General features: G+C 54.6%; 2 protein-coding genes across 2 annotated transcripts; both read right to left on the reverse strand.

The window, feature by feature from the left end:
• Positions 1-741: 741 nt before the first annotated feature.
• On the reverse strand, positions 742-2,703 carry LOC142473192 (protein HEXIM1-like). Its single transcript, XM_075580393.1, has one exon. It carries the CDS (start codon positions 2,329-2,331, stop codon positions 1,417-1,419), a length of 915 nt encoding a protein of 304 aa, XP_075436508.1. The 5' UTR covers positions 2,332-2,703; the 3' UTR covers positions 742-1,416.
• A 4,513-nt stretch (positions 2,704-7,216) lies between these two features.
• ACBD4 (acyl-CoA binding domain containing 4) lies at positions 7,217-18,831 on the reverse strand. Its single transcript, XM_075580428.1, has 12 exons — positions 18,629-18,831; positions 16,908-17,213; positions 14,154-14,274; positions 11,973-12,057; positions 11,131-11,251; positions 9,794-9,969; positions 9,549-9,704; positions 8,974-9,118; positions 8,522-8,718; positions 7,908-7,952; positions 7,640-7,759; positions 7,217-7,303 (listed from the first exon to the last, which is right to left on the reverse strand). Exons 2-11 carry the CDS (start codon positions 16,987-16,989, stop codon positions 7,652-7,654), a joined length of 1,236 nt encoding a protein of 411 aa, XP_075436543.1. The 5' UTR covers positions 16,990-17,213; positions 18,629-18,831; the 3' UTR covers positions 7,217-7,303; positions 7,640-7,651.
• Positions 18,832-19,657: the final 826 nt, after the last annotated feature.

Genomic DNA, 19,657 nt, shown 5'->3' on the forward strand with positions numbered 1-19,657 from the left:
CGAGTGCGGTCGAGTGCATGAGTGCGGTCGAGTGCGTGAGTGCAGTCGAGTGCGTGAGTGCAGTCGAGTGCGTGAGTGCGTGAGTGCGGTCGAGTGCGTGAGTGCGGTCGAGTGCGGTCTATCGAGTGCGTGCGGTCGAGTGCGGTTGAGTGAGTGAGAGTGCGATCGAGTGAGTGCGGTCGAGTGAGCATCTCTTGAATGTGTACATCTCGAGTGAGTGTGGTCTCGAGTGTGTGTCGTGAGTGCCTCAAGTGAGTGTGCATCTCAAGTGAGTGAGTGTGGAGTGCGTCTCAAGTGAGTGTGGTCGAGTGAGTGCACATCTCGAGTGAGTGTGCACCTGTCTCAAATGTTTATGTCTCATGTGTCTCAAGTGAGCGTGCGTCTCGAGTGAGTGAGTCTCAAGTGAGTGTGTGCAGAGTGCGAGTGCCTCGAGTGGGAGTGTCACTGTTGCACTCAGCACATTAAACAAACGTCCCCAGCAGGAAAAGCATTCGCCCCCCCCCTGCCCCCTTCCAAAAAAACATTGCATTTTATTTAACAGCGGGTCACCATAAAAATGGCTTCGCTATCGTACCTCGCCAAACACAGCTTCCCCTGCACGAAGAAAATAAAAAAACCACGTATCGCCCACCTCCCCGACCCCGGGATTACCCCCCAAAGGGTTAAATTATCACCATTTCCTCCAAAAACCACAACCAACCCCCCACCCACCCCCAAAAAAGAAACACAGCGCAGCACAGGGAGGGTATAAAACAGAGCGGGCGTTTATACGGAGGACAAGGAAAATAAAACTTACACAATCATTAAAAATAAAAAATGATAAGACACCATAAAAACACCATGTTTGTTACGGCCGCCGAGCTTATTACCCCCAAGCCTTCTTCTGGTATGTTAGAAAAGTTACCCCCCCCCCCCCCCAAACCCCAACGTCTCATCGGGGCACCCACAAAGTCTCCGTGTGTCCCCCCCTGGGCCACAAAGTCTCCGTGTGTGTCCCCCTGGGCCACAAAGTCTCTATCCCCAAACTCTGATTCTTTCCAGTCGTAACGAATCCATAGGTGAGAGGGAAGAGGGGGGGGGGGGGGGGGAGATGGGTTTTTTAAATGGCCGCCTTCCGCCGGTGGTAAAACGAGGGCAGTATTCCGGTAACCCACCCCCTCTGCTGGCCGGTGTGTAGCTGCCAAGGGGTTCAAATCGTGTCCCAAAAAAAAATCAAAGTGTTCTGCCCCAAGTTGAGGGTGGACCCTCCCACTTCCACCGCGGACCCTCCCACTTCCACCGCGGAGCCTCCCACTTCCACCGCGGAGCCTCCCACTTCCACGGCAGACCGAGTCAATGCTGCCCCCGCCCCCAAATGAAGCACCCCCCACCCCACCCTCAAAATGAGGCACCGGGCTACGATGGCGTGTAGGCCAGTCAATGGTCACTTGGTGTATCCATGGAGGTCTCCCTCTCTCTCAACAGCCGCCGGTTCTCGGCTCTGAGCCTCTCCAACTCTGTCTCCAGCTCGCCGATCCGGGGGTCATCCGGAGGGGGGCCCGCCTTGGTGGTCGCCGCCGCCAGCCGGAGCCGGTTGTTGTCGTCTTCCATCCGGCTCAGACACTTCTCCAGCTCCATGTACTCCCGGATCAGCTCCTGCTTGCTCATGTCCTGCAGGCTCTCGGCGTGGTACCGCTCGTACGTCTCCGAGAAGTCCCGCTGGAGGAACTCGCCGGCCCCGTGGCCCCCCATGCCGTCGCTGCCCGCCCCGCCGCCCTCCTCCTCCTCCAGGTCGTCCTCGCTGCTGTCGCCCTTGTTGGACGACGAGGCGTTGGGGTGGGGGCCCGGCGGCAGGGAGGCCGCCCGCTTGGGCGGGTGGCACAGGTCGGGCTCCTCTTGGTCGTGGTCTTCCATCAGGAACTGGGTGGTGTTGTAAGGCGCCACGGGCTGGCCCTTGGCGAACATCTCTGCCCGCACCCTGGCCGCCCGCAGGGACTCGCGCTCTTCCAGCACCTTCTTCTCCTCCCAGGTCAGCTTGTTGTAGGGCTTCCACCGCCTCTTCTTCTTGGAAGGCCTCCGCCGGTGCTTCTTCTTGCCCGACTCCCTCCACTCATCGTCTGCCGGCGGTCTACCCTTGCCCGGCTGCTGCCCGGGTCTCTGGGGTTCGCCCGTCGTGCCGGGATCCGGTCCCACCCCAGCGGTCTCCCCTCTCTCTTCTTCCTCCTCCTCCTCCTCCGGGAGGACGCCCCCTGCCGGGCGCCAGCCAGTGTCATCTTCACTGAGCCGCGGGGAGCCGCCCCCAACGCCTCGCTCGGCCAAACTTTGGGACGGCTGCATGCCTACGTCAGCCATGATGGCCCCTTCCCTCTCTTTGGGGGGGGGTGTACCAGATGGGCGTACGTCCTCTTGACCAGGTGGCGATTGTGTGTCAACGTCCACTCTTGCTCGGCCGTCTCATTAACCTTTCAGTGTCCATGGGTCTTCCTTTTGGGGGGGGGGTGGACCCCTAAAACCCAAGCCTGAGGTGCATCAGGCCCCCAACACACACACAGTCCTATTCTAATGGAGGATCTTCTGCTCTCCTCCCACTTCAGAGGCTGCTCTGGAATGCCAGTGACTGCCTCCAGCAGAACATACACAGGGAGACTCTGTCCCCCTATCTGCCCTCCCTTCTTCGATCCGACCTCCACGACAGCCGCCTTCCAACTGCTGCTCCTGAGCCCGACGCTCCGCCTTTTATAGCTACGCCGGGGGGCGTGCTCGCGCGCCGCAAGGGGAAGGGCTTCTGGGAGTTGTAGTTCCCCCTTCCAGCATCTTCCCACCAAACCCCAGCCCAATGAACTACACCGACGAGGCCCGCCCCCTCCGGAGTTGTGATTGGTCGAGGCGTCGGGCGGGCTGTTGCTAAGCCGGAGGCTGCTGGGGATTGGTGGACACGACAGTCAGTCTGGAGCGCGGGGCGGGGGAGCCAATCAGCGGATGGCGAGCCGCGTCTGTGAGGGCAATACCACTTGGAGTTTCCGAAGGGGTGTGTGTGTAGCATATTGTGTTATTCTGCCACCTAATGTAATGATACTGCAACGTAGGAGGCAGACGGTTAACGGTTGTTTTTTTAATGTAAGTGACAACATATGAGGAGCTCGTATATAAAACACGCTCGTATATAACCCCCCACCCCGCTACAAATGGGTCAGCCCGTCCAATAAAAGAGTCCCTTCATTTAACGCGGGTTACGCCACAACTATCGCCAACCCCATGTCGCGACATAACCACCATCTGAAGACGTGAGGAGACCAAAGACGAGCAGTCGGCATGAGCCCGGTGCAAGCAGCAAGTCCCAGCGCGGAGGGATACCAAGCTACGGAAGCACTCACCTTGCAATTCTAGGAATCACAGCGCGCAGGCGCGTAAACAGACCCCGCGCGCTGATCAAGTTCCGGCTTAAAGGGGCAATGTCTGAACTGGGGGCCCCACCCGGATGTAGGGAGAGTCCTTGGCAGGGGCCACATGGGCCCCTCCCTGCCAAAGAGCTTGTTGCCCCCTATGACACTGCGGGGGGGGGGTATCAGATGGGGATAAGGAGGCAGATATCCATACAGGGAATCTGCCCCCACTTTCCGGGGGGGGGGGGGTCTGCTGGTCTTTGAAGTGGGAGATGAGAAAGGGAGCTGACACCCTGTGGTCAGTGGGGTTATTATGGCAGGTCACATCACTGCCTTTGAAGTGGTGAATTCGCCACCCCTCCCCTCCCCCCATCGGCCTCTCGGTCCCCCATGTCACACTACCTTTCCCCTCCGTGCCTCAGACACTGAGGATATTTAGATTGCCAGCTCCACGGGGCAGAGCGGAAATGGCGCGTGGATTAGGGGTGCGCCTGCTGGCCTGTATTTGGACGCTCTGTCCAGTAACAAATTAGAGGTAATACTTGACACGTGTGTGTGTATATATACTGGTATTACCTCTCTGGCTTGGGGGGCTGTGCTGAAGCTGGGACTAATTGAGCCACCTGTGCTGAAGCTGGGGACTGGTTGAGCTTCCTGTGCTGAAGCTGAGGACTAATTGAGCCACCTGTGCTGAAGCTGGGGACTGGTTGAGCCACCTGTGCTGAAGCTGAGGACTGATTGAGCCACCCGTGCTGGAGCTGGGGACTGATTGAGCCACCTGTGCTGAAGCTGGGGACTAATTGAGCCACCCGTGCTGGAGCTGGGGACTGGTTGAGCCACCCGTGCTGGAGCTGGGGACTGGTTGAGCCACCCGTGCTGGAGCTGGGGACTGGTTGAGCCACCCGTGCTGAAGCTGGGGACTGGTTGAGCCACCCGTGCTGAAGCTGGGGACTGGTTGAGCCACCCGTGCTGGAGCTGGGGACTGGTTGAGCCACCCGTGCTGAAGCTGGGGACTGGTTGAGCCACCCGTGCTGGAGCTGGGGACTGATTGAGCCACCCGTGCTGAAGCTGGGGACTGGTTGAGCCACCCGTGCTGAAGCTGGGGACTGGTTGAGCCACCCGTGCTGAAGCTGGGGACTGGTTGAGCCACCCGTGCTGAAGCTGGGGACTGGTTGAGCCACCCGTGCTGAAGCTGGGGACTGGTTGAGCCACCCGTGCTGAAGCTGGGGACTGGTTGAGCTACCTGTGCTGAAGCTGAGGACTGATTGAGCCACCTGTGCTGAAATCATTCTAACTAAGTCAGGAGGGTCCATCAAGCTAAAATATCCTCATTTATTGTGAACCAAAATAGGTGTGTGTGTGTGTGTGTGTGTGTGTGTGTGTGTGTGTGTGTGTGTGTGTGTGTGTGTTATACCCACTCTCAGATGCACATTGTAAAACCAGACTCGCACTGAGGAGACCCAAAAGGGCGTAAGAGCTGTCTGTGAGTAGGTTGCAGGCTCTGCACTTCTGTAACCCGGCCTGTGCTGAGAAAGTTGTGTAATACGGCAGGCAGCGGCTTATAAGGGGTCCCACGTCACAATGGGTTAGGCCGAGCTTCATACACGCCCCTTGCTTGCGAGAGTGCGAGCTCGCGCTGCTGCAGCACAGGCGAGCTGTGCTCAGTGTTGTAGGCGATGGGGGTGTGTGGCTATGACATCACGGAGCTGGTTCGACGCGATTGGCCGCGCCGCTCGTGTGACGCAGCCCCGCCGCCGCTTGAAAAGACAGATCTGCCATCGCACACAGCGCGAGCTCGGCCTAAGCGGCAAGGAGTGGCCTGCCGTGAGTGCTCATTGGCATGTCATTACCCAGAATCCCTGGCTGCAGTAGAACCGCTCTATGCTAATGGATGATGGGGAAGGGCTGCAGACCCGCCGGGGAAGGTGGAAGTTAATCACAAGCAGTGGGACTTTGCCCCGCCCTCAGAGACCCGTTCTCACCCAATGTAATCAGGTCGCCCCTCCCCAGAATATCCCACCCCAGGAAAGTCCCTAACGTTACCTTCCCTTCCCTATACTGTGAACCCCCCTGTCCTATACTGTGACCCCCCCTATCCTAGACTGAAGTGGTGTATGTTTTCCAGCATGTAAGAGGTTAAATGCCTCAGTAGGAATTTAGCTGCACCTGCAGCTAATTAAGCAGGCTGAACTCCTGCCTAAAAAAAGGGGTTTGAAAGGCAGTCGGGCAGCTGCCACAGAGAAAGGGAGACTTTCCCCAACCAGGAAGGACACTGGTGTCTCTGGTTCCCCAGGCCTGCAGGAAGCAGGGTCTGCTGGGCCCACAAGGGTGAGCAAGCTTGCTGAACGCAGCCCTGGTAAACAAGGAACCGCCGGCGTTCCAACCCTGCTGAGGGAGCCAGGTGGCGACGTTCCAGAGGAATTACCTGGAGACCCTGGGAGGGATTCCCCTGCACCTCAAAGCTAAGCACGCTCTCTTGTGCATGTGACTGTTGTACAGTAGTGTTAAACTGGACGTGGTCTAGCTACCTAGTTGGACAGATAGGGACGTGCTTGTCAGTCTCCCAAAGGGGAGTAGGTCTTTGTTTTATGCTTTGGTTTGCCGTAAAGGGACCCTTCCCCCCCCTCCCTCCCTTCTCTCACACACCCCCTCTGCCTCTTTTCTCACACTCAACTCCCCTCCATCCATTCTCACCCCCCTCTCCCTCCCTTCTCACACCCCCCTCTCCCCCCTTCTCTCACACACTCCTCCCTTCTCTCACACACTCCTCCCTTCTCTCACACACTGCTCCCTTCTCTCACACTCCTCCCTTCTCCCACATACCACTCCTTCCTTTTCTCACACACCTCCTCTCCATCCTTTGTCACACCCTACTCCCTCCTTTCTCACCCCCTCTTCCTTCTTTCTCTCAGATACCATCCCTCCCTCCTTTCTCTCTCATCCCACCTCCCTCTCCCTCCTCTCTCTCTCACCCCACTTCCATCTTTCCCCTCTCCAAGCACAGATTAATTCATGTTTTCACCAGATACAGTTCCGTCAAAAGGATTGCATCTTTCTAAGGAGGCCATTTAACAATGTACATTTTTTTGAGCCGTTACCTGGGACGGAACCATTTAAGTTTTTAATTACACCTATGGAAAATGGAGTGGGGGAGTGAGAGTGCGAGACAGCGGAGAGAGAAGGGTGCAGGGAGAGGAGAGAGGGATGGGGATTAAGACACGGCGGTTGATTGCATGGTAGCACGACTCCTGAGTGCCTTATTGCCCTAAAACCAAGATAACACAATAGGAGGGTATCACAAAGTGCAGAGATCTGTAACCCATCGCAGTGCTCTGAGGGGCCAGGGGGGTCCCCACAGTCTCTTACACCCCCCCCCCCCCCCCCCCCCCCCAGTGTCCTCGATGAAATTCTCCCCGTTTCAGACGTCTTCGAAGCTGCGCTCCGCTGTGTAACCCCTTCCCGGTGAGGGTGGGTGGGTATGTGTACAAGGCAGGGTCCGTGTCGGTGGGGAGGAGGGAACGAGGCGGGGTCCGTGTCGGTGGGGAGGAGGGAACGAGGCGGGGTCCGTGCTGATGGGGGGGGAGGAGGGAACGAGGCAGGGTCCGTGGGGAGGAGGGAACGAGGCGGGGTCCGTGTCGGTGCGGAGGAGGGAACGATGCGGGGTCCATGTCGGTGGGGAGGAGGGAACGAGGCGGGGTCCGTGTCGATGGGGGAGGAGGGAACGAGACAGGGTCCGTGGGAAGGAGGGAACGAGGCAGGGTCCGTGTCGATGGGGGAGGAGGGAACGAGGCAGGGTCCGTGGGGAGGAGGGAATGAGGCAGGGTCCGTGGTGAGGAGGGAACGAGGCAGGGGCCGTGGTGAGGAGGGAACGAGGCAGGGTCCATGTCGGTGCGGAGGAGGGAACGAGGCAGGGTCCGTGTCGGTGGGGAGGAGGGAACGAGGCGGGATCCGTGGTGAGGAGGAACGAGGCAGGGTCCGTGGTGAGGAGGAACGAGGCAGGGTCCGTGGTGAGGAGGGAACGAGGCAGGGTCCGTGGGGAGGAGGGAACGAGGCAGGGTCCGTGGGGAGGAGGGAACGAGGCAGGGTCCGTGTGTGTGTTCAGCTGGAGGCAGTCACTGGCATTCCAGAGCAGCCTCTGAAGTGGGAGGAGAGCAGAAGATCCTCCATTAGAATAGGACTGTGTGTGTGTTGGGGGCCTGATGCACCTCAGGCTTGGGTTTTATGGGTCCACCCCCCCCCCCCCCCAAAAAAGGAAGACCCATGGACACTGGAACGAGGCGGGATCCGGGTCATCTTTTGCGGCTGAAAGATTTACGCAGTAGCCAGTGGACAATAAAAGGCCAAATGAGGAGGAGAAGTAAAGTCCGGGAGGGGATGGGGAGACACAGCCAGGGCTTCTGGAGAGGTAAAGAGAGAGAGGTGAGATACACGGCTATCTCTCGCTAGGATCGTCTGACCCCGAGATAGCCGTCTATCACTCGCTTGGCTCTTCTCACTGTATGAAGCCCGCTGTGTGCGGCGGGATTTCTCTGCGGGATGACATACCGTCAGTTTGCTGGGTCTGTGGGGACGTTCCATCGGTTGCAGATCCTACAAAACAAGTGACAGTGACCCTTTAACCCATTACACACGTCCTTGTCATTAGGTCACTTTGCCCCTACGTGGGACTGACCCTTTAACCCATTACACACGTCCTTGTCATTAGGTCACTTTGCCCCTACGTGGGACTGTCCCTTTAACCCATTACACACGTCCCTATCATTAGGTCACTTTGCCCCTACGTGGGACTGACCCTTTAACCCATTAAACATGCCCCTGTCATTCGGTCACTTTGCTCCTACGTGAGATTGTCCCTTTAACCCATTAAACACGTCCCTGTCATTAGGTCACTTTGCCCCTACGTGGGACTGACCCTTTAACCCATTAACCACGCCCCTGTCATTAGGTCACTTTGCCCCTATGTCTGACTGACCCTTTAACCCATTAAACACGTCCCTGTCATTAGGTCACTTTGCCCCTACGTGGGACTGACCCTTTAACCCATTAAACACGCCCCTGTCATTAGGTCACTTTGCCCCTACGTGGGACTGACCCTTTAACCCATTAAACACGTCCCAGTCATTAGGTCACTTTGCTTTAATATTATCCCCCACGATTACCTGCAGAGCTTTCTCTAGGTTTTCCAGACGATGACAGAGGCCCTGGATGGATGCCTGCAGAGCCTGCACCGTGGCTCTGATCTGGGGCCCCAGCTGGGGTTGTGGGCTCCCCATCCCACTCTGTGATCCTCTGGTGCTGTCTGTGCTGCATGCCCCGCTGATGTGCCCCTGCCAGGGATCGCTAGCCGATTGCAGCACTGCAAGGGTAAGAGGGAGGAGTCTGATGTGATCCACCCCTGAAGCCCCCCCATTTCTGCAGTGGTCCATACACAGGTCTGTCACTGCACCTCCATCCCTCTGCTGTTCCAGTGCCTGTGTGCGTCCCTGCTATTCCAACACTTCTCCCACCATCACACTGCACCTCAATCCTCCCAAGCATCTCCTACTCCAGTACTCGCGTTACACACGCCTGTCACTGCTCTCTCTCTCCTATTCAAACATGGTCTACGTACCCGTCTCTGTGTCATGCTCCAGGCACACGCCCCCTCCCTGCCTCCTGTCTGGCGTCGTTGACACTGTGCGTGTGTCGGGGACCGGCTGGAAAATGTGAGGGCGGATCCACGAATCGTCGGCGGAATACTTCGGATCTTCAGAATCCTGCAGCACACGAGTCCGATCAACACCCCTCGAGAGATGTCGATTATTACGACCAAAGCCCTGTGGCTGCCACTATGATTCGCTCGGGTAAGCCACGAAACGCGTCGGAGTAGCGGCCACTCTCGCACTAGCATACATCTTGTGGTGGATAGTCAAGCGGGAAGTCGGGCGCCGACCCAGAACTCAACCACGTGAATCTCGGCTGCGGGGACCCCGTTTCCCAGAGACACTTAACTTTGAAGGGGCCCCCTTCTCTGTCTTCGACTGAGCCTCTGATTGACCCACCGGTGCTGAAGCTGCCTTACAGAACTGAAAATCATCCATCTGAGACGCAGACGGCGCCCAAAACATGTCCCTTACTGTGACAGTGGGACAGGACACCGTCCCTTTCAACACCCCCCCCCCCCCTCTTCCCGGGGAAAGGCGTCACCTTCTCTGGCTGCAGCTGCTCCACGGTGTCGCAGAAGTCTTCCAGTTCAGGCTCCCAGCGCTGACCTCTGCTCCCCTCCCCCGGGAAAGCGTCCCCCCCTGAAAACAAAGAGCGGGGGCAGGGGGACAGATGGTAAAAGAGCAAGCAGGCCCATACCTGCTAAAATGGGGCTGAGCCCTTTGGGGCAGTCACCCCACCGCTTGGTACACATGGGCGGTTATAGGGTTGGGGGTTTTGGGTTATACACACAGACCTACAGGTCCCCTCTGCCTGTCTCCTCCCTCCTGCCCCGGCTGGGGGTCGGACTCTGCCACTCCTCTCCGCTGACAACCTGGGACGTCAATCCCCGGCACCCGAGGCTCCTCAATCCCCTCCTCCTGGGACTGCCTGCCGTCCTCTGTCTCGCGGGACGGCTTCTCCTCTGCAAGAAGGGAAAAGTCCATGCGGTTATTAGGACCGAGTATCCAATTTACGGGCTCCCGTAGAAAGATTACCTCCACCCCCTCTGTTATTTCGGTATTGCTGCGTCTTATCCCCGACTTGCATTTCTCTGCTATTCCAGTGCTACCCACAGCGATCGCTGCTCCTCCGTGCAAATCTGACCCGCAAACTGAAACTTAATAGGGGCTCAAAGTGTACTAATGGCAGTGACATGGTTAAGGGATCAGTCTCTCCTAGGGGCAAAGTGTACTAATGGCAGTGACATGGTTAAGGGGTCAGTCTCTCCTAGGAGCAAAGTGTACTAATGGCAGTGACATGGTTAAGGGGTCAGTCCCTCCTAGGGGCAAAGTGTACTAATGGCAGTGACATGGTTAAGGGGTCAGTCCCTCCTAGGGGCAAAGTGTACTAATGGCAGTGACATGGTTAAGGGGTCAGTCTCTCCTAGGGGCAAAGTGTACTAATGGCAGTGACATGGTTAAGGGGTCAGTCCCTCCTAGGGGCAAAGTGTACTAATGGCAGTGACATGGTTAAGGGGCCAGTCTCTCCTCGGGGCAAAGTGTACTAATGGTAGTGACATGGTTAAGGGGTCAATCCCTCCGTGGGGCAAAGTGTAATAATGGCAGTGACATGGTTAAGGGGTCAGTCTCCCCTAGGGGCAAAGTGTACTAATGGCAGTGACGGGGTTAAGGGGTCAGTCTCCCCTAGGGGCAAAGTGTACTAATGGCAGTGACATGGTTAAGGGGTCAGTCTCTCCCAGGGGCAAAGTGTACTAATGGCAGTGACATGGTTAAGGGGTCAGTCTCTCCTAGGGGCAAAGTGTACTAATGGCAGTGACATGGTTAAGGGGTCAGTCCCTCCTAGGAGCAAAGTGTACTAATGGCAGTGACCGCGCCCCCCCCCCTCTCCCCCTCCCCTTATCTTTATTGGCTCTCAGATAAGGACAAGTGGGGGGGGGACTGGGACAAGGGGAAAGAAAACACGATTGACAAACCCTTCCCCCATTAAGAGGCTCCAAAGAAATTCTATTGCCCGACTATGTGAGATTTCTCTCCCCCGCCCCCCCCCCCCTCTCCTTAAACATGACAACCGAATAAATGGCGGGCGAGTGTGTTGTGCGAGAAGCGCGTCTGGCTCCGCTCACCGTTTTCTCCCCCAAAAAAGGAGTCTGGGGGCCGCGGCATGTCGGGGATCACTTCGTACAGGGGGCGGAAGGGTTCAAACATTTCGGGAGAGGTCTCTTTCAGCGGCACCGTGTCGATGATCTGGAAGCGGAAACACGGGGTGGGGGGCGGTCACACGGGGTGGGGGGCGGTCACACGGGGTGGGGGGCAGTCACACGGGGCGGGGGGCGGTCACACGGGGTGGGAGGCGGTCACACGGGTTGGGGCGGTCACACGGGGCAGGGGAGAAAGGGAACACACGCCGATTAGTGAATGCATTGAATTGTGCAACTGAAACTCTGTGACGTAGGAGGAGGCGGCTAAGGCTTTCTGGCCCATGTTTACTAAGCACTCTTCTGCCATAAGAAACGGTGCGAGGATTCGCTGATGCCAGCACGGATGCTTCTTGCCTCCGCCGGGTGCACCAAGATGGCCGCCTCTACAGGGAGTCAGCCTCGAGATTGGAACGGCCATTGGCGTCGCCTGGCCTCGGCCTTCATTCCAGCCCTCTCCTTGCCTGCGCAAAGTGCTCTTGTGTTCCTGCCCTGTACTCTGCTTCCTGTCTGGGGCGCCCTTGCCCCTCCTACCCGGACCTTGGACCCGTGACTACGCTGCCGTTCCATGATCCCAGTCTCTTCGTCTGGGATCCAGGTCTACACTCCTGGACAGGTCACTAGCAACGTACACAAACCCAACGCATAGGACTTGACCGCCCCATGTCTGCCCGTGTAAGACCTCCCGGGGTTGGGAGGAGTCTTTGGCGGCTGGTTGGCAAACATGGCCCTAGTGAGTCCGTCTCTCGGCCGCCGTAGCACCGCCTCACCTTCTGTGCCACCATCTTCATCTGTTTGATGTACGAGCGCATGGCGTCCTGCCGGCTCATCCCCCCCAGTCTGCTCCACGCGTCCCTGCAAGGAAAGGGAGCCGTTGGGAGCCGGGTCTCCGTCATCGACCAATCGGAATGCTCCGTTTCGGAGGGAGCTTGGGGCACTTTCAGGGTCACGGCACACCGATTGGCTGGGGAATGTTGTCACGGACACGCCAGCGTGCCGAAAGGTGCTCGTGGAAATGTTTTATTCAGACACAATCCATAGGGGAGTCATGTTAGATTTAAATGGCAGTGACATGGTTAAGGGGTCAGTCTCTCCTAGGGGCAAAGTGTACTAATGGCAGTGACATGGTTAAGGGGTCAGTCCCTCCTAGGGGCAAAGTGTACTAATGGCAGTGACATGGTTAAGGGGTCAGTCTCTCCTAGGGGCAAAGTGTACTAATGGCAGTGACATGGTTAAGGGGTCCGTCCCTCCTAGGGGCAAAGTGTACTAATGGCAGTGACATGGTTAAGGGATCAGTCTCTCCTAGGGGCAAAGTGTACTAATGGCAGTGACATGGTTAAGGGGTCAATCCCTCTGAGGGGCAAAGTGTAATAATGGCAGTGACATGGTTAAGGGGTCAATCCCTCCTAGGGGCAAAGTGTACTAATGGCAGTGACATGGTTAAGGGGTCAGTCCCTCCTAGGGGCAAAGTGTACTAATGGCAGTGACATGGTTAAGGGGTCAGTCTCTCCTAGGGGCAAAGTGTACTAATGGCAGTGACATGGTTAAGGGGTCAATCCCTCTGAGGGGCAAAGTGTACTAATGGCAGTGACATGGTTAAGGGGTCAGTCCCTCCTAGGGGCAAAGTGTACTAATGGCAGTGACATGGTTAAGGGGTCAATCCCTCTGAGGGGCAAAGTGTAATAATGGCAGTGACATGGTTAAGGGGTCAATCCCTCCTAGGGGCAAAGTGTACTAATGGCAGTGACATGGTTAAGGGGTCAGTCCCTCCTAGGGGCAAAGTGTACTAATGGCAGTGACATGGTTAAGGGGTCAGTCCCTCCTAGGGGCAAAGTGTACTAATGGCAGTGACACGGTTAAGGGGTCAGTCCCTCCTAGGGGCAAAGTGTACTAATGGCAGTGACAGGGTTAAGGGGTCAGTCCCTCCTAGGGGCAAAGTGTACTAATGGCAGTGACATGGTTAAGGGGTCAGTCCCTCCTAGGGGCAAAGTGTACTAATGGCAGTGACAGGGTTAAGGGATCAGTCCCTCCTAGGGGCAAAGTGTACTAATGGCAGTGACATGGTTAAGGGGTCAGTCTCTCCTAGGGGCAAAGTGTACTAATAGCAGTGACATGGTTAAGGGATCAGTCCCTCCTAGGGGCAAAGTGTACTAATGGCAGTGACATGGTTAAGGGGTCAGTCTCTCCTAGGGGCAAAGTGTACTAATGGCAGTGACATGGTTAAGGGGTCAGTCCCTCCTAGGGGCAAAGTGTACAAATGGCAGTGACATGGTTAAGGGGTCAGTGTCTCCTAGGGGCAAAGTGTGCTAATGGCAGTGACATGGTTAAGGGGTCAGTCCCTCCTAGGAGCAAAGTGTACTAATGGCAGTGACATGGTTAAGGGGTCAGTCTCTCCTAGGGGCAAAGTGTACTAATAGCAGTGACATGGTTAAGGGGTCAGTCCCTCCTAGGGGCAAAGTGTACTAATGGCAGTGACATGGTTAAGGGGTCAGTCCCTCCTAGGGGCAAAGTGTACTAATGGCAGTGACATGGTTAAGGGGTCAGTCCCTCCTAGGGGCAAAGTGTACTAATGGCAGTGACATGGTTAAGGGGTCAGTCCCTCCTAGGGGCAAAGTGTACTAATGGCAGTGACAGGGTTAAGGGGTCAGTCTCTCCTAGGGGAAAAGTGTACTAATGGCAGTGACATGGTTAAGGGGTCAGTCTCTCCTAGGGGCAAAGTGTACTAATGGCAGTGACATGGTTAAGGGGTCAGTCCCTCCTAGGGGCAAAGTGTACTAATGGCAGTGACATGGTTAAGGGGTCAGTCCCTCCTAGGGGCAAAGTGTACTAATGGCAGTGACAGGAGTGGATTAGCCCTGGGGTAAGGGATTGGAGGTTCATACAGACACAGAGACTTTGAATCCCAATAAGTTAACCCTCTCCCTGCTTCCTGCCATGCCCTGTCCCTTTACCACTTGTATCGGCCAATGGGATCCCAGAAGCCAGGCCGTGGGATGGTGCAGGGCCCAGCCGTGGCTTGCTTGTAGTAGCTGTAGAAACGCAGCATTTCCTCGTAGGATGGACGGTAAGAGCCTGAGAGGGGAGAGGGAGACAAAGTGAAACCCCCCCGGGACCAAGAGCTTACACTCTAATTGTGACAACCTTCAGCCCGTGTCTCCCCACTGCTGGATTAAGTCTCCCCAGTGATCCCCCAGGTCCTGCGGTTACAGCCTCTCTTCTCCACGTCGCTCCCACACATTCCCTCATCCTATCCTCTCCAGCCCGTGTCTCCTCACTGCTGGATGAAGCCTCCCCAGTGATCTCCCAGGTCCTGCAGTTACAGCCTCTCTTCTCCACATCGCTCCCACACATTCCCTCATCCCATCCTCCCCAGCCCGTGTCTCCTCACTGCTGGATGAAGCCTCCCCAGTGATCTCCCAGGTCCTGCGGTTACAGCCTCTCTTCTCCACATCGCTCCCACACATTCCCTCATCCCATCCTCCCCAGCCCGTGTCTCCTCACTGCTGGATGAAGCCTCCCCAGTGATCTCCCAGGTCCTGCGGTTACAGCCTCTCTTCTCCACGTCGCTCCCACACATTCCCTCATCCCATCCTCTCCAGCCTGTGTCTCCCCACTGCTGGATGAAGCCTCCCCAGTGATCTCCCAGGTCCTGCGGTTACAGCCTCTCTTCTCCACGTCGCTCCCACACATTCCCTCATCCCATCCTCTCCAGCCCGTGTCTCCCCACTGCTGGATGAAGCCTCCCCAGTGATCCCCCAGGTCCTGCGGTTACAGCCTCTCTTCTCCACGTCGCGCCCACACCTTCCCTCATCCCATCCTCTCCAGCCCGTGTCTCCCCACTGCTGGATGAAGCCTCCCCAGTGATCTCCCAGGTCCTGCGGTTACAGCCTCTCTTCTCCACGTCGCTCCCACACATTCCCTCATCCCATCCTCTCCAGCCCGTGTCTCCCCACTGCTGGATGAAGCCTCCCCAGTGATCCCCCAGGTCCTGCGGTTACAGCCTCTCTTCTCCACGTCGCGCCCACACATTCCCTCATCCCATCCTCTCCAGCCCGTGTCTCCCCACTGCTGGATAAAGCCTCCCCAGTGATCCCCCAGGTCCTGCGGTTACAGCCTCTCTTCTCCACGTCACTCCCACACATTCCCTCATCCCATCCTCCCCAGCCCGTGTCTCCCCACTGCTGGATGAAGCCTCCCCAGTGATCCCCCAGGTCCTGCGGTTACAGCCTCTCTTCTCCACGTCGCTCCCACACATTCCCTCATCCCATCCTCCCCAGCCCGTGTCTCCCCACTGCTGGATGAAGCCTCCCCAGTGATCCCCCAGGTCCTGAGGTTACAGCCTCTTCTCCACGTCGCTCCCACACATTCCCTCATCCCATCCTCCCCAGCCCGTGTCTCCCCACTGCTGGATGAAGCCTCCCCAGTGATCCCCCAGGTCCTGCGGTTACAGCCTCTCTTCTCCACGTCGCTCCCACACATTCCCTCATCCCATCCTCCCCAGCCCGTGTCTCCCCACTGCTGGATGAAGCCTCCCCAGTGATCCCCCAGGTCCTGCGGTTACAGCCTCTCTTCTCCACGTCGCTCCCACACATTCCCTCATCCCATCCTCCCCAGCCCGTGTCTCCCCACTGCTGGATGAAGCCTCCCCAGTGATCCCCCAGGTCCTGCGGTTACAGCCTCTCTTCTCCACGTTGCTCCCACACATTGGGATGAGGGAATGTGTGGGAGCGATGTAGAGAAGAGAGGCTGTAACTAGATACCTCTGGGACCCGAAACGTCAGGGAACTGGCATACAAATGTTTGTTTAATAAATTTGTATTTTATTATACATTTTTGTCAAGTGTTGCTTTTGCCCGCTCTCTGGGGAATGTGTGTTTGCACACCTACACACACCCACACATACAAAAATCCACATACACACAAATACATACACATTAATAAAGGGGATGGACAGTCTGGCTTATGAGGAGAGACTAGCTAAATTAAATTTATCTGCATTAGAAAAGAGGTGTCTAAGAGGGGATATGATAACTATATACAAATATATTTAGGGACAGTACAGGTAGCTTTCAAAATAACTATCCTAAGGGCAGTACAAAGGACTCGGGGGCATCCCTTAAGGTCGGAGGAAAGGAGATTTCACCAGCAACAAAGGAAAGGGATCTTTACAGTAAGGGCAGTTACAGTGCGGGATTCATTCCCCATGGAGACTGTGAGGGCAGATACAGGAGATATGTGTAAGGAAAGGGATCTTTACAGTAAGGGCAGTTACAGTGTGGGATTCATTACCCATGGAGACTGTGAGGGCAGATACAGGAGATATGTGTAAGGAAAGGTCGGACATCTTTTTAGAAAGGTATACAGGGATATACCAAATAAGTAAACATGGGAAGGATGTTGATCCAGGGAGTAATCCGATTGCCAATTCTTGGATCCCTTATGAGATATCATTGGATGATATGACACTGGGTTTTTTTGTTTGCCTTCCTCTGGATCAATAAGTAAGTATAGATATAGGATAAATATCTGTCGTCTACATTTAGCATAGGTTGAACTTGATGGACGGATGTCTTTTTCAACCTCATCTAGTATGTGACTGTGTGACTACTGTATATGTAACCCGCACCAAAATATACACACACAAAAATACACACAGACTCGCACATAAAAATACATACTGTACACACACACACAGATTTACGTACCATTTTTAGGCAGACCCTGTATGACCGTCACCGCCGCGTTGAACTGTCTCTGATGTCCCATCTCGTCCTGGTCTGTCCCCATCACGCCAGCGCATACTCGGGGGGGGGTGGTCGCTGCGACACAGTAACGCTTGGACGATCTCTGCGATAAGACGTGGGGTTTGTACGGGACGGGAGCGCAGCTTGTCCCCGCCGTGTGATACAGAGATCCCAGTGTCCCGGATCAAAGGTGAACTCTGATCATCGCTCCATTACAGCAGCAATAATAGCACGCCAAAGGTCAGTCCCACGTAGGGGTAAAGTGACCTAATGACAGGGACGTGTGTAATGGGTTAAAGGGTCAGTCCCACGTAGGGGCAAAGTGATCTAATGACACGGACGTGTGTAATGGGTTAAAGGGACAGTCCCACGTAGGGGCAAAGTGACCTAATGACAGGGACGTGTTTAATGGGTTAAAGGGACAGTCCCACGTAGGGGCAAAGTGACCTAATGACAGGGACGTGTTTAATGGGTTAAAGGGTCAGTCACACGTAGGGGCAAAGTGACCTGACAGGGACGTGTTTAATGGGTTAAAGGGTCAGTCCCACATAGGGGCAAAGTGACCTAATGACAGGGACGTGTTTAATGGGTTAAAGGGACAGCCCCACGTAGGGGCAAAGTGACCTAATGACAGGGACGTGTTTAATGGGTTAAAGGGTCAGTCCCACGTAGGGGCAAAGTGACCTAATGACAGGGACGTGTTTAATGGGTTAAAGATTCAGTCCCACGTAGGGGCAAAGTGACCCAATGACAGGGATGTGTTTAATGGGTTAAAGGGACAGTCCCACCTAGGGGCAAAGTGACCTAATGACAGGGACGTGTTTAATGGGTTAAAGGGACAGTCCCACCTAGGGGCAAAGTGACCTAATGACAGGGACGTGTTTAATGGGTTAAAGGGACAGTCCCAAGTAGGGGCAAAGTGACCATATGACAGGGATGGGTTAAAGGGTCAGCCCGTGATAAATGATCATTAATGAAATTGGTCTCTAAGCTGTGATGAGCTGAAGGCTCCAAGTTAAACCGGTACGAGACGGGTACAGATGGAGAGTATAATGGTTAATGCGCTACAGAATATATTCAAAGAAAAGATTATATATATATATCGTGTGTGTGTGTGTACATTTTATATATCTATTTTTTTTGTCTGTGTTTGTTGCCCTTATTATAACTCAGTGTATTGTTTGTAAAGTTGTGAGCACACTGCGGGCGCTATATAATATACACACAAACATTTTATATATAAATAGTGTGTTTTTATGTATGTCTCCTAATGTGTGTGTATTATATATAATGTGTGTGTATAATATATATATATATATTTTATATATGTATATATATTCCTACTGTGTGTGTGTGTATTATATATAATGTGTGTGTATAATATATATATTCCTACTGTGTGTGTATTATATATAATGTGTGTGTATAATATATATATATTCCTACTGTGTGTGTATTATATATATATATATATTCCTACTGTGTGTGTATTATATATAATGTGTGTGTGTATAATATAATATATATATATATATTCCTACTTTGTGTGTATTATATATAATGTGTGTGTATAATATATATATATATATATATATATATATATTCCTACTGTGTGTGTATTATATATAATGTGTTTATTTATAGATATGTATATACCCGTGTTGTTATGCTATAATTCTCACCCTCTGTGTCTGTGCTGCAGATATCTTGCTGCTGTGACATACACTGTGCTCGGTACCGGGCCCTCCTAGCTTATTTCCCTCCGGAACAGCCGGTAGTGCCAGTCCGGCCAAGCCCCCTCCGCGGCGGGGTGAGGGAATCACGCGAGGCCGGGGATTCGGAAACCGGAGCAGGCCGCAGGATTAGGGCGGGGGGAGGCATGCGATTGGCTGAATCCGCAATGACGTCGACATTTGAGCGGCCGCCCCCCTCGTGCCACGGGCTCCTCCAATAGCAAAGGGATTCTCTTTACCTCCATCTGCTTAGGTATGTGTGGCATGTTCTGATTGGTTGTTCTGTGCGTGTCACGCCTCGATTTAAAAGGAAGGCGGGATCAATGGGGGGTGGGGGCTGTGTGTTACTCTTCCCAGTGCATGCTTGCACTTGTAGTTAGAACCCAGAGTACATTTAACCTGCTCAGTGCTGTAGGGATGTATACTCCCTATAACCCCATATAACTCCTCCTATTACCCCATATACCCCCTCCCTATAACTCCTCCTATTACCCCATATAACTCCCCCTATTACCCCATATACCCCCTCCCTATAACTCCTCCTATTACACCATATAACCGCTAGCTATAACTCCTCCTATTACACCATATAACATCTCCCTATAACTCCTATTACCCCATATAACCTCTCCCTATAACTCCTCCTGTTACCTCATATAACCGCTCCCTATAACTCCTCCTATTACCCCATATAACCCCTCCCTATAACTCCCCCTATTACCCCATATAACCCCTCCCTATAACCCCCTATTATCCCATATAACCCCTCCCTATAACTCCTATTACCCCATATAACCCCTCCCTATAACTCCTATTACCCCATATAACCCCTCCCTATAACTCCCCCTATTACCCCATATAACCGCTCCCTATAACTCCTCCTATTACCCCATATAGCCGCTCCCTATAACTCCTCCTATTACCCCATCTAACCCTCCCTATAACTCCTATTACCCCATATAACCCTTCCCTATAACT

The sequence above is a fragment of the Ascaphus truei genome, chromosome 23, assembly GCF_040206685.1.
Source record: "Ascaphus truei isolate aAscTru1 chromosome 23, aAscTru1.hap1, whole genome shotgun sequence".
Lineage (NCBI taxonomy): Eukaryota > Metazoa > Chordata > Amphibia > Anura > Ascaphidae > Ascaphus > Ascaphus truei.

Bases quoted from the DNA above. Each gene is read 5' to 3' on its own strand.
- LOC142473192 (XM_075580393.1), bottom strand. From the start codon at position 2,331: ATGGCTGACGTAGGCATGCAGCCGTCCCAAAGTTTGGCCGAGCGAGGC.
- ACBD4 (XM_075580428.1), bottom strand. From the start codon at position 16,989: ATGGGGACAGACCAGGACGAGATGGGACATCAGAGACAGTTCAACGCG. The intron at 12,058-14,153 runs GTAAAGGGACAG...CTTTCCTTGCAG, and splicing joins CCCATTGGCCGATACAAGTG to GGACGCGTGGAGCAGACTGG. The intron at 11,252-11,972 runs GTGAGGCGGTGC...TTCCGCTTCCAG, and splicing joins TGAAGATGGTGGCACAGAAG to ATCATCGACACGGTGCCGCT.